The sequence below is a fragment of the Barbus barbus genome (assembly GCF_936440315.1).
Source record: "Barbus barbus genome assembly, chromosome: 38".
NCBI lineage: Eukaryota > Metazoa > Chordata > Actinopteri > Cypriniformes > Cyprinidae > Barbus > Barbus barbus.
Window position 1 is genome coordinate 5,191,859 of NC_136716.1, and position 14,519 is coordinate 5,206,377.

The 14,519-nt window shown below is 36.7% G+C and overlaps 1 protein-coding gene across 1 annotated transcript in view; it reads left to right on the plus strand.

Moving 5' to 3' along the window:
* The window catches only part of LOC306857940 (protein bicaudal C homolog 1-like), a 94,610-nt gene that overhangs the window by 44,529 nt on the left and 35,562 nt on the right, over positions 1–14,519 (plus strand). Inside the window, exons 4-5 of the mRNA XM_079398229.1 lie at positions 10,732–10,811; positions 11,379–11,537. Of these exons, the coding sequence (XP_079254355.1) occupies positions 10,732–10,811; positions 11,379–11,537 (239 nt within the window). The remainder of the gene's footprint in view (positions 1–10,731; positions 10,812–11,378; positions 11,538–14,519) is intronic.

A 14,519-nucleotide genomic window follows, 5' to 3' on the forward strand; every position in this document is an offset into this window, starting at 1 on the left:
AAACCTACCATTAAAATTATAGACTGATCATTTCTTTGTCAGTGGGCAAACATACAAAATCGGCATCACTGTATGTATGTACGTATGTATCTGTAACATTTATGTCCCTGTTTGGTTCCTGTTTTTCTTTATTTGGTCATGTTCCTGTGTTGCTTGATTAGTTCTTTCGGTTCCACCTGTGCTGATTAATTATCTCGTTTGTCTCAGTTCATTTTTCTCCCTAGTTCCGGTGTCCTGTATTAGTTTGAACCTATATAGTATGTTTCTCCTGAGTTTGAGTTGAAATTAAAAAACTTTCCATTGAATTACTCCTGCGTGCGCTTCTCTACAGCCACAAACTGTGACAATATCTTCCTATATGTATATATATATATATCTCAGTGGCGTTCCGTCCATATAATGCATGCTCTGCATACCCAGGCCATCTGAGAGAATGAGTTTGTGGGAGTTTCAACTCCTGTTCACTGCGCATAAAAAAATTGAGTCGATGCAGAGACATATAGAGCAGGGGAATCTCCCACCTCCCCACCCTCTAAATATTACATATCATAATGTAGCTGCGTGTAAACATTATTTGGCGGTTTTTACTTGGAAAAGCAGCTATATATTTTTCTAGCATTCGAATAACAATGGATAAACATGAAACGATAGAAGGAAGATTGGAGATTAATTTAATTTACAAATAAGGTATGAAATGTGCATATATATAATTTCATCTTTAACTCAATCCAGTTAACAAAAACTGGATAAAAAAAAGAATAATACACCATTCAAAAGTTTGCACACCAATGCTGCATTTATTTAATCAAAATACATTAATATATTATTTATCAAACATTAATTTGAAACATTATTAAAATTTTAAATAACTGTTTTGTTTTAATATATTTTAACTTGTAATTTATTGCGGTGATGCAAAGCTGAATTTTCAGCATCATTACTCCAGTCTTCAAATCACTCTAATTACTTATTTGCTGCTCGAGAAACATTTCTTATCATTATCAATGTTAGAAAAGCTATGCTGCTTAATATTTTTGTGGAAACCATGATACTTAGTTTTTTTTCTTTGATTAACAGAAAGTTTTATAACATAAATGTTTTTACTGTAGCTTTTGATGCATCTTTGCTGAATAAGATATTATTTTCTTTTCTTCTAATTATAATGTTATGAGGCCCTGCTCTAAAGCAGAGCCAAATTCCATTGGCAGAATAAAACAGTTTGTATTACTAACGCAGGGTGAAATATAAAGAGTGTGAAACATGGAGTAATATACCCCAGAACTGTTAATCTTGGGATAAAAATGACATTGGATTAACAGTTTGTGTAGAAATGTGTGAGAAGCTCATTATTGATAAGATTTATGCATTTTTCCTGGTTTGGCTCCACTTTCAGAAAAAAGCACAAAAGCTGTCAGTGGGGCAGTATCTTTTCAAAAGGTACACCTTTGTACTCTGTTTATCCCTAAAGGGTGTGTATAATATCTTAAAGGTACATATCAGTACTTTAAAAGTAGAAATTAGTATTTAAATAGTACCTTTTGTACCTTTTTTCTGAGAGTGTATAGCGACCATTATCAGTTCAGCTATGCTTAAATTAATTGTTTTTTTGTTTATTTTTATTTATAACTTATTTTTAATAAAACTGTCGTCAAACACAGACTTTGAGTATTTCGCTGATCCCACTGCCTGGGCCGTGCCATCTTCTCACACACAAAGACGGAGAAACCTGGCTGACATTTCTGACTCGCCCTCACTCCTAGCCCATCTTGGCCAGTCCAACTCAGAACGCTGAATAAATCTCAGGCTGCTGTATGGAGAGATTTATAGGAGGACAGGAGAACAGAACTCCCACTGGCCTGCTCTTAAAGGGGGGCAGCAGCTGTAAAAACAGTCCGAAGCACTCCGTTCTTCCAGTGCTTATCACCCGGTCCGCCGCTCAGTTGCATCAGACCAGGCTCTCGTCTCCATGGAGAGCTGCTAGGCTGCTGGCGTGTGCAGCCCAGTATGCTCCCACAGTGGACCCAGAGGGGATTTAAGGTTCCCTCCTTTAAATGAACATCTTTGGCTCTTTTGTTGGCAGATTTTGGATACAATAGACCTGCCCTCTTGATCCCAAGGACATAAATTTCTTCCCAGCATGACTCTGTTACAGTGTGAGGAGCAAATGAGACATTACCATAACAACAGATGTGAGGAACATTGGAATTGTATGGCTCCAACAGGATTTTATAGCTGATACAAAACAAGTTCTATAAAAAAGTTCCATAAATGTATTCACTAATGTAAAGTTACTGCAATAAACTTTAAATAATACCGAGAGAAATTAGAGCTCAGGCTTTAGCATTGTTATTTAAATAAAGAAATTAATAATGTAAAAATATTGGCATATTCCATAATATTGCATTGTTATTTTTGCTAATTATACTTTAAGCAATATATTTTGTTAATCTGCAGTACTGTTGACCAGATTTTTAAATAATTAGAATTTGAAATATATACTTTGAGAATATAAATAATGTAATATAGTAAACCTTTTTCTTATAATATTCAGGTACATCTAAAAAAAAAATTTGAATATCATGAAAAAGTTCATTTTTTCTTGTAACTTATTTCAAAAAGTGAAACTTTCATATATTCTAGATTCATTACAACATTTCAAAAGTTTTTGTTTTAATTTTGATGACTAGAGCTTACAGCTCATGAAAGTAAAAAATCAGTATCTCAAAATATTAGAATATTTACATTTGAGTTTCAATTAATGACCATCACTACAGTATAAATTCCGGGTATCTCTTGTTCTTTGAAACCACAATAATGGAGAAGACTGCTGACTTGGTAATGATCCAGAAGACGAACATTGACGCCCTCCACAAAGAGGGTAAGTCACAGAAGGTCATTGCTGAAAGGTGTGGCTGTTTACAGAGTGCTGTATCAAAGCATATTAAATGCAAAGTTGACTGGAAGGAAGAATTTGGGTAGGAAAAGGTGCACAAGCAAAAGGGATGACCGCAAGCTTGAGAATACTGTCAAGCAAAGCTGATTCAAACACTTGGGAGAGCTTCACAAAGAGTGGACTGAAGCTGGAGTCAGTGCATCAAGAGTCACCACACTCAGACGTCTTCAGGAAAAGGGCTACCAAGCCACTTCTGAACCAGAGACAACGTCAGAAGCGTCTTACCTGGGCTGTGGAGAAAAAGAGCTGGACTGTTGCTCAGTGATCCAAAGTCCTCTTTTCAGATGAAAGTAAATTTTGCATTTCATTTGGAAATCAAGGTCCCAGAGTCTGGAGGAAGAGTGGAGAGGCACAAAATCCACGTTACTTGAAGTCCAGTGTGAAGTTTCCACAGTCAGTGATGATTTGGGCTGCCATGTCATCTGCTGGTGTTGGTCCACTGTGTTTTCTGAAGTCCACAGTCATCTACCAGGAAATTTTAGAGCACTTCATGCTTCCTTCAGCTGACAAGCTTTATGGAGATGCTGATTTCATTTTCCAGCAGGACTTGGCACCTGTCCACACTGCCAAAGGTACCAAAAGCTGGTTCAATGACCATGGTGTTACTGTGCTTGATTGGCCAGCAAACTCGCCTGACCTGAACCCCAAAGAGAATCTATGGGTTATTGTCAAGAGGAAGATGAGAGACACCAGACCCAACAATGCAGATGACCTGAAGGCCGCTATCAAAGCAACCTGGGCTTCCATTACACCTGAGCAGTGCCACAGGTTGATCGCCTCCATGCCACGCCGCATTGATGCAGTAATTCATGCAAAAGGAGGCCCAACCAAGTATTGAGTGCATAGAAATGAACATACTTTTCAGAAGCCTGACATTTCTGTTTAAAATATCCTTTTTTTTATTAATCTTATGTAATATTCTAATTTTCTGAGACACTGAATTTTGGGTTTTCATTATCTGTAAGCCATAATCATCAAAATTTCATGAAGTAAAGGCTTGAAATATTTCACTCTATGTGTAATGAATGTATATAATATATGGGTTTCACTTTCTGAAATGAGTGACAAAAAATATTGACTTTTTTCATGATATTCAATTTTTTTTAGATGTACCTGTAATGTTATAGTTGATACAAAACAAGTTCTATAAATAGTTCCATACATTTATTTACTAATTCAGACTTTCAATAAACTTATTATAAAATAAATAAAACTGAAAAACATAAAAAAAAATACAATTTCATGCATTAGCATTTTTATTTACTCATTATTTATTTATTATACTCAAGGTTAATATTTAACAATACTGCATTTTTTTATTTTTGAAAATTAAACATTCAACTACACATAAAATAATATATTTTGTTTTGTGACTTTAGTCACATTACAGTAGTTTTAAAATATTTAATTTGATCTTATTTTATTTTATTTTAATGATCACTTCGACAGGACTACAGACTCTTTTGCCTGAAATCAGTTATAATTAATAAATTATAATTTGAAATAAATGCTTCATAAGAATATAATATAATATTGACCTCAGGTCAATTACTTTTCATATTTTAAAAAGCAAACTCTTTTTATAGTCTGTGTTTTATATATATGTGTGACCCTGGACCACAAAAGCAGTCTTAAGTCGCTGGGGTATATTTGTAGCAATAGCCAAAAATACATTGTATGGGTCAAAATTATTGAGTTTTCTTTTATGCCTAAAATCATTAGGATATTAAGAAAAGATCATGTTCCATGAAGATATTTAGTAAATTTCTTACCATAAATATATCAAAACTTAATTTTTGATAAGTAATATACATTGCTAAGAACTTCATTTGGACAACTTTAAAGGCAATTTTCTCAATATTTAGATTTTTTTGCACCCTCAGATTCCAGATTTACAAATAGTTGTATCTCAGACAAATATTGTCCTATCATAACAAACCATACATCAGTGGAAAGCTTATTTATTCAGCTTTCAGATTATGTATAAATATTGAAAAATGGACACTTAAGACTGGTTTTGAGCAATAAATGCTCATGTAAGTGGCAAAAAGTATATACAATCATCAAAATGTATAAATTGAAAAATAAATTCAGTTTTTTTGAAGTTTTAATTTGGTACTGATTTGCCACTAATATAAAAACAGACACAGTCACCTGTGTGTGTGTGTGTGTGTGTGTTTGAGCTTGTAATGGTGCAGTGAACACACAGCAGTGTTTTGCTACATAACGAGACATTCACAGCTCACGTCTATGTTCTCTGGGACGCAACAGCAATAAACATCCAGAGTCACTTGGGAGGCCTCTTTGGTGTTTGGAGGGCCACAGGAAAGCCTGAGCCTCTCCATTAAGGTCTCAATATTATCATCAAAACTTCTTTGGTTGCAGCCCTCACACGAGAAGATGTTATCACATCTCCATTGCTGCCGCTACATCTGTCTGCTCATGATGGTGCAGCAATCCAAAGTATGTTGTAGAAAAACAGAGCAGCTTCCTGCTTTGCCTTCATGCAAAAAGGCCTGTGTAAGCGCTCCATTAAAAGAATTACTGTCATTTGAAATGGAATTAATTGCTAGCCTCCATAAATTCCTCTCTTTCATGTGAACAGTGCTGAATTGAGCCAGAGTGCGTGAGTGTATTTAGTTTTTTTTAGCTCACAAACATCTGTTCGATCACTCTTAGCAGTAGAGGCGCATAGTTTTCGCACTGTTTGTTTTGCAAGATGTTGTGACACCAGATGTGCTAAATCATGTGACTTATGAAGCACATGAGAATGCAAATTTAAAAGCTAAGGAAAGGGGGAGATTTATAGGACCTGTATTTTGTGGAATCTTAAAAATATGGATGCAAGGATATTATTTTTCTGTACTTTAAGCCTCTTGGAAAAATTGGTGAACATAGTTGTAAGGATACTTTCCTCCTTAGACCACCTTAAAGTTTAAAGCAACAGAGAAAGTCTTGAAGTTGCCACCTAGTGGTACAGCAATCCTAATATCCATCAGTGACAGATAATCTAGCATGGGACACTCAACACCATTTTTAAAAATCTTCCCAGTATGAGTGCAAACAAAACTGAATCAAGTATTAATCCATATTAAATTACATTTGCGTTCCTGTAGTTTAAACAGAAGAGCATGATGCTAGCAACACCAAGGTCATGGGAAATTTGTCACAAAATATTTATAGTATACAATACCATGTATATTAAAAGGTTAAGTTTGGAAACAATGCAGAAAATAAAAAAGCTTTTCCGGATGTAGATGCACATTCTCCTGGACGTCTTTCTAGAACTAACTGCTATTGCTGTCTTTTACTACTGTTGTTTTCACTCACAGGGGCAACACTGCAACAGTTTGCGGGTCTCTCAACACATGACACAATCCACTGTGGGCATTTCCAAGCAGCCTGTAAAACGCTGCGGCCTCCAAAACAGCATGCTCCATTTAGCTCACGCCACCCCCTGTGTGGATAAACAACTCTCTGAAAAGACATTTCCCTCTTAAACTCAACATTTCCACTAACCCAAACTTGAAAAATTATAACAAATCAAAGGATCCTAAACCAATGACCAAACATCAAGCTTTCTATAGCCAGTAGCAGTCAAACGATTCTTTCCACTGATTCGGCATGATGAATCATAACTGTAATGAACTGATTTGGTGTATCCAGCTTGTTGGTTGTTTATTTTCTCCCCTTTTTCGCATTCCCCCGCTGTGTTGGAAATGATGGATTTAGACTCTCAGAAGAATGTGTTTCAACAGATGTGTTTCTAACCACAATCAGCACAGTGTAGCGCTTATCAAAGCCAGCTATGTAAGGAGGTGTGTGTCAGCAAAGCATCCTTAGATGGAGCTATATTTAAACACTGTAGTCAAGGTGTGAGGAAACCATGTGAAAGAACATCCGTGATGAGTTTTTCTAATCTGCTAGCGGTTACTGTAACTACACTATTATGGTCTTTCTTCACTGATAGCCATAACATTCTGGCCATATATATATATATATTGTCATGAATCTGGTCTATGAACTTCCGTTAACTCGCCACCAGAGGTCACTCGCTCACCACATGGACTCTTGCACCACACTAACTGTTGCACGCCACCTCAGACTACAATTCCCATCATCCATTGCTCTGACGACACACAGCTGATTGCACTGATCACACACCCTACATAAACCATGGACTTCCTCTTCCTCTCTGCCGAGTATTGTATTGCGTTTATCACTCCCCTAGTGTTAGCTGCCTTAACGAGCCATTCTGTGTTTTTCTGTTTAGTTTCAAGTTGGGGAAGTCTTAATTGGGGAAGTCGTGGCCTAATGGTTAGAGAGTCGGACTTGTAATCCGAAGGTTGCGGGTTCGAGTCTCCGGCCGGCAGGAATTGTAGGTGGGGGGAGTGAATGTCCAGCGCTCTCTCCACCCTCAATACCACGACTGAGGTGCCCTTGAGCAAGGCACCGAACCCCCAACTGCTCCCCGGGCGCTGCAGCATAAAATGGCTGCCCACTGCTCCGGGTGTATGTTCACGGTGTGTGTGTGTTCACTGCTGTGTGTGCACGTTGGATGGGTTAAATGCAGAGCACGAATTCTGAGTATGGGTCACCATACTTGGCTGAATGTCACTTCAGTATTGTTCTGCATTTATAACTCTCCTAGTTCTAGCTGCGATACGGAACCCACTTTGTTGTCTTAGCCTTGCCTTGTGTGTTTTCTAGTGTTTTGATTCTTTCCCGTGTTTCCTGGATTAACTCTTTGCCTGGCCGTTCAGACTCTGTTTACACCTCTCTTGGACTACTGCTCGTATACCTGGATTATCTCTCTGCCTCACCCTGTTGGATATTGTTTGCCGATCAAAGACCCACGCTTGTTCTAGGAATACTCTTGTGTCTTGCCCGTGCCATACCTTGACCATGACTTTTTTTTTTTTTTTTACTTTTGCAATGCGTTTTTGTAAAGTCATAATTTTGTCATAATACTGGTTTGATCAGTTTGATATTTGCAATGATTAATATTTACTTTTTCATGGTGTGTGTTTTGTTGAATTAAATAAAAACCTATTTGATGCTAGCATCCCTCATACCTATTAATTATGGAACCCACAACAATTTAAAAAAGGATGCAAAAATTTGTTTTATTTCTTAGATATTAACAAGTGAGATTTCAATGATATTTTGACAACTGAACAAGGAAATGTTCCTAGTTTCCATTTCAGAAATCTGCTCACCTTAGTTTATATATATATTATATATTATTATATATATTATATTATATATATATATAGTTATATATGTTGTAACTCTATTACAAATTCTTAGGATTGCTGTACCACTGTCCTTAAATTAATAGTTCACCCAAAAAATTTATTATTATTATTTTATTTTTTTTGAAAATTGACTGACCTCTTCATCACAACAGGTTTGGAGAAATTTTGCACACCAAAGAACACTTGTAGAACACTTGCTCACCAATGGATCCTCTGCAGTGTGTGGGTGCCGTCAGAATGGGAGTCCAAACACCTATTAAAAACATCATAATAATCTACACAACTCCAGTTCATCAATTAACATCTTGTGAAAAGAATAGTTCCTTGATCGTAAGAAAGAAATCCATCACTAAGGGACTTTAACTTTAAACCATTGCTGCTGGCCAAAATCTCTGCTAGCGCATTTTGCTACCAAAACAATAAAGGTATACCTCGTTTTCAATTCATAGATAATAACAAGTGAGTTTTCAATGATATTTAGTTTTTCATCTCAGAAATCTGGTCACCATAGTTTAAATATTGTAACTTTGTTGAACTTTACATCTTTAACAGTGTCGTAAATGGCTAAAACATATAGTTTAAGCCTAGATATTTCGACGAAAATCTCAGGAGTCCCAAACAATTTGTCTGTGCTTTTCACAAAGCTACCCTCACCCACCAACGTCATGAAGATTTATGGTTCTGAAGCAATTTAATAAGTCATTTTTTGCTTTGCATGCACAAATTTGAAAGTTTCGTGCATCGTGGCAGCCTTGAGCACTATCCACACTAGCATTGCTAGACATATTACATTTCAACGTTTTCACCACTCTTGTAAATCCAACCCTTAAGGGGATGCCACTCAAAACTGGTGAGGTGGACAATAATTGCCAGCATGGAAGCTGAGCGATCCTAATCATCGGGTGTAATCCTACATGTGTTAAACCACACTCAGTTGGCGCATTTTCATGAGACAAACGCCTTTGTATGAGATTATATTCCTGTTTTCCCCCTAACACCACAGTATAAACTGTAAAACCTCCAGTGAGCACTTGATCTTGACCAATGAAAATGGTCACATTACATGCAATTTTAACTAAGGCCAGTCTTACTGTAGTGGCTAACTTTAAACGCTCGGTATGTGTTCTGCTTCATGGAATGTCGCTGGAGCCAGGCTGGAGTGAGTTCCTCCCGTCCGTCCAGTGTCCGTCCAGTCAGGCCGAATGGGTGTTTTGGAGGATTTTGTGGTGGAGAAATTCGCTTCTGCGTGGGACAGTGATTTAGCCTGGCTTTTCCACTCATTCCCTCTGGCATTGAAAGCTCTCATCACAAGCTTCCTTTAAGCGCCGGAAAAGAAGCTATAGCACGGAAAGCCAGATGTGCAGTGCTAGACCTGGAGCCTTGTGTTTGTCTTCCTCCTTGGCAGAGAGAGAATTATATGGCTTGGCTTGTCTTGTGGCTTGCTTTAGATTCTTAAACTGCTGTGTTACTAAAACATGTGTGGGGTTATTTGAAATTTGTTTTATTTTTTCCTCAAATTACATTTAATTTTTTTCCCCATGTTACTTGTTTTGCTTTTTAGTTTTTAAATTTTAATAAAGGTTAATCATCAAAAAGCATATCTTGAGTTCATGAAACTTTAACAATGTATTTATCTTTAATATTTTCATAAATTATGTAGAAATTCTGTGTTCTGCGTATTTAATTAATCTTTTAAAAAAATTAACAGTTAATGATTTTTTTTGCAAACAAGGTGGGTCTATTTGGGTGTTTGTTGGGTGGAAAAGTTGTTAGGTGGACCAGACATTGTGCCATTAGTCAGAAGTCTTTCTGTGGGACACTAAGCAGAGGTCTACTTCATGTTTGCATAAAGGTTGGGAAAGTGGATTAGTTCAGGGGAATTGTGGGGGATTTTGCAGCACAATGAGACAGATGTTTATGGTGCTGAAGTCAATGACTGAATGAGCAAGTGCTGGAATGATATAAATATTGTCTGGAATTATTTAACTGTGAAGTACTGTATGCAGTTTTCTGCCAGCCCTACGTGAACCTAACATTATTCACATGAGATAGGACTTACCAGTAAATGTCCATATCATTGATGGTTTATGATGAATATAATAACTGCTTACCAATATAATAACTGCCTGATTGCTTATGCAGAACTGACTTACTACTTCAAGGTATTTTGGGTGTTGTTGTTGTTGTTTTTAAAACCGTCGTTCAGAGGTTTGAGGTTGTAACGTTTTCTAAAGGTTTTGAAAGAAGTCTCTAATGCTCACCAAAAATATAGCAAAAACAGTAATAATGTGAGAATTTAAAATTACTGTTTTCTATTTAAATATATTTTAAAATGCAATTTATTTCTGTGATGCAAAGCTGTATTTTCCGCGTCATTTATCCAGTCTTCAGTGTCACATGATCCTTCAGAAATCATTATAATATGCTGATTTGCTGCTTAGTTAGTGGTTTAACTAATTATTTTTTGAAAATGCTGTAAGGCAAATAAACCTAATGACATTATGTATTTTTCTCTTTCAGATCCACATATCAAAGTTAGTGGTAAGAGAGACAATGTGAAGGAAGCCAAGGAGAAGATCATGTCTGTCCTGGACACAAAGGTGAGCATGTCAAGTCAGATTGGGTGATTGTTATTTGGTATGTCATTGTGCATTTCAAAAATGCGTAATTCGTTATTCATATCATTCATGGTTGCTGTAGTAGCTGGATGTGTTTGGTTTTACAACAGCTGTGATATTTGAAGTGATGGAATTTGAATATCCTGAAAGGAACTATGTGGAGCTTGATATTATGAGCTCCTCCAATATTTATAAGGAATGAATCATTGCTTATAAAGCCAAGCAAGTATCATTGAGATAAAAAAGTAAAGAAATAAATTAAAAACAGTAAAATAATGAAATATTATTACAATTTACAATAGCTGTTTTTTATTTGAATATATTAATTTATCCATGTGATGGCAAATGTTAAAAACAGTTGTGCTGCTTAATGTTTTTTTGTATTACATTGTTTAAATCAGATACATATATTATATTCTGGTATATATGCAATGCTTCTGACATATATGGGAATGCTGTTGGACAAATAATGGCATAGAAATTACACCTTCAAAACCGAGGTGACTATGGTACAGCAGTTAATACAGACCAACTATTTTGTTTCTTTAGAGCAATCGCGTGACTCTAAAGATGGACGTCTCACATACCGAACATTCACATGTCATTGGCAAAGGGGGAAACAATATCAAGAAGGTGATGGAGGACACAGGCTGTCACATCCACTTCCCCGACTCCAATCGCAACAACCAGGCTGAGAAGAGCAACCAGGTGGGATTCTGACCAAATCTCATTTCACCCCAACAATCAAAACACAAACTATAAGAAACTGCTTAAATTTGTTCATAATCAAAAACAATGCCTATTTTTAGGACCGTTAGCATCTTTAATATTGCTGCATTATTTTTTACAACCTGAATTTCGGAAATGTTGGGACGTTTTTAAATTTTAATAAAATGAAAACTAAAAGACTTTCAAATCACATGAGCCAATATTTTATTCACAATAGAACATAGATAGCATAACATGTTTAAACTGAGAAATTTTACAATTTTATACACAAAATTAGCTCATTTCAAATTTGATGCCTGCTACAGGTCTCAAAATAGTTGGGATGTGGGCGTGTTTACCATGGTGTAGCATCTCCTCTTCTTTTCAAAACAGTTTGAAGACATCTGGGTATCGAGGTTATGAGTTTCTGGAGTTTTGGTGTTAGAATTTGGTCCCATTCTTGCCTGATATAGGTTTCCAGCTGCTGAATAGTTTGTGGTCGTCTTTGACGTATTTTTCATTTAATGATGCGCCAAATGTTCTCTATAGGGGAAAGATCTGGACTGCAGGCAGGCCAATTCAGCACCCGGACTCTTCTACTACAAAGCCATGCTGTTGCAATAGCTGCAGTATATGGTTTTGCATTGTCCTGCTGAAATACATGTAGTCTGGAGGGTAGCATTTGTTGCTCTAAGACCTTTATATACCTTTCAGCATTCATAGTGCTTTCCAAAATATGCATGCTGCCCATACCGTATGCACTTATGCACCCCATAACATAAGAGATGCTGGCTTTTGAACTGAACGGAGATGACAGGCTGGAAGCTCTCCCTCCTCTTTAGCTCGGAGGACACGGTGCCCGTGATTTCCAACAAGAATGTCAAATTTGGACTCGTTTGACCATAGAACATTTTTCCACTTTGAAACAGTCCATTTTAAATGAGCCTTGGCCCACAGGACACGACGGCGCTTCTGGACCATGTTCACATATGCTTTAGTTGGCATCTGCAGATGGCACGGCGGATTGTGTTTACCAACAGTGGTTTCTGGAAGTATTCCTGGGCCCATTTAGTAATGTCAATAACAGAATCATGCCGATGAGTGATGCAGTGTCATCTGAGGGCCCGAAGACCTTTGGCCTTGTCCCTTACGCACAGAGATTTCTCCAGTTTCTCTGAATCTTTTGATGTTATGCACTGTAGATGATGAGATTTGCAAAGCCTTTGCAATTTGAAGTTGAGGAACATTGTTTTTAAAGTATTCCACAATCTTTTTACGCACTCTTTCACAGATTGGAGAGCCTCTGCCCATCTTTACTTCTGAGAGACTCTGCCTCTCCAAGACATCCCTTTTATAGCTAATCATGTTACAGACCTGAGGTCAATTAACGTAATTAGTTGCTAGATGTTCTCCCAGCTGAATCTTTTCAAAATGTCTTGCTTTTTCCATTTCTCAGCCCTTTGTTGCCACCGTGCCAACTTTTTTGAGACCTGTAGCAAGCATCAAATTTGAAGGAGCTCATTTAATGAGCTCATTTAGGGGCAGTCATGTCCTAATGGATCGAGAGTTGGACTTGTAACCCGAAGGTCGTGGGTTCGAGTTTCAGGTCTGGCAGGGATTGTAGGTTGGGGGAGTGAATAACCAACACTTTCTCCACCCTCAATACCACGACTGAGGTGAGACCCTTGAGCAAGGCACCGAAGGCACTCCCCGGGCGCCGCAGCATTGGCTGCCCACTGCTCTGGGTGTATGTTCACTACTGGTGTATGTTCACTACTGTGTGTACACTTGGATGGGTTAAATGCAGAGCACAAATTCCGAGTATGGGTCACCATACTTGGCCACACACCACTTCCCTTCCCTTTAGTGTATAAATGTGCAAAATTTCTCTGTTTAAACATTTGTTATGTTCTCTATGTTCTATTGTGAATAAAATATCGGCTCATGTGATTTGAAAGTCTTTTAGTTTTCATTTTATTCAAATTTAAAAAACGTCCCAACATTTCTGGAATTCGGGTTGTAGAACGATAAAGACTCAGTATGCTGTAACACAGTTTTTTTTCAGTTATCACAAGACAATTGCATAAATATTACTTCAATAATGACAATGGGGGTATGATTAATTATCATATAAATAATGATAAATGTCAAAAGTTTCACTTTCTCTAATAAAATTAAATAAATTGGTCGATAATAAAAGTATCTTATGCTGCATTTATTTGATTTAAAAAAACAGTATTATTGTGCAGTATGATTACAATTTAATATAACTCTTTGCTGTTTTAATGTATTGTAACGTAATTTATTCCTCTGATTGCAAAGCTGAATTTTTAGCATCATTACTTCAGTCTTCAGAGTCACAGAAATCATTGCAATATGCTGATTTGATGCATAGAAACATTTTTGATCAAGAAACATTTCTTATTATCAATGTTGGAAACTGTGCTGCTTAAAATATTTTTGTAAACTGATCTTTTTTTTCTTTTTTTTATCAGGATTGTTTTTTGTAACATTATAAAAGTCCTTCCTGTCACTTTTGATACATTTTATGCATCCTTGCTGAATTAAATTATTAATTTAATTAATATTGTTCCCTTAAAAAATATATTTTGAATGGAAGAGTATACAAAAATAATAATCTAATTTATACTTATAAATTATATGATATGTATATTTGTTTTGGGATGAAACATCACCTGGACATGTTCGTGACAAGTTTCTTGAGATATTCACCGAAAAGATTATAATTTCCATCTCAGGTTCTGGAGCTGCTTTGATTTCTAAAATGAGTTTATGTATTACTGAGCTACTGATTGTATGCATAGTGTCTGCAGCCTAAGGGAGGATAAAGACTGAGCCATAATTGTATGTGAGACTTGTTTCCAGACTTGAAGAAGTGGGGAATGTGGAAATTGAGCAATGACATGGAACCCCCTCAGAGTGGGCTCATGTGTTGGGTTCAGAGTGACTGGTACTTGCTGA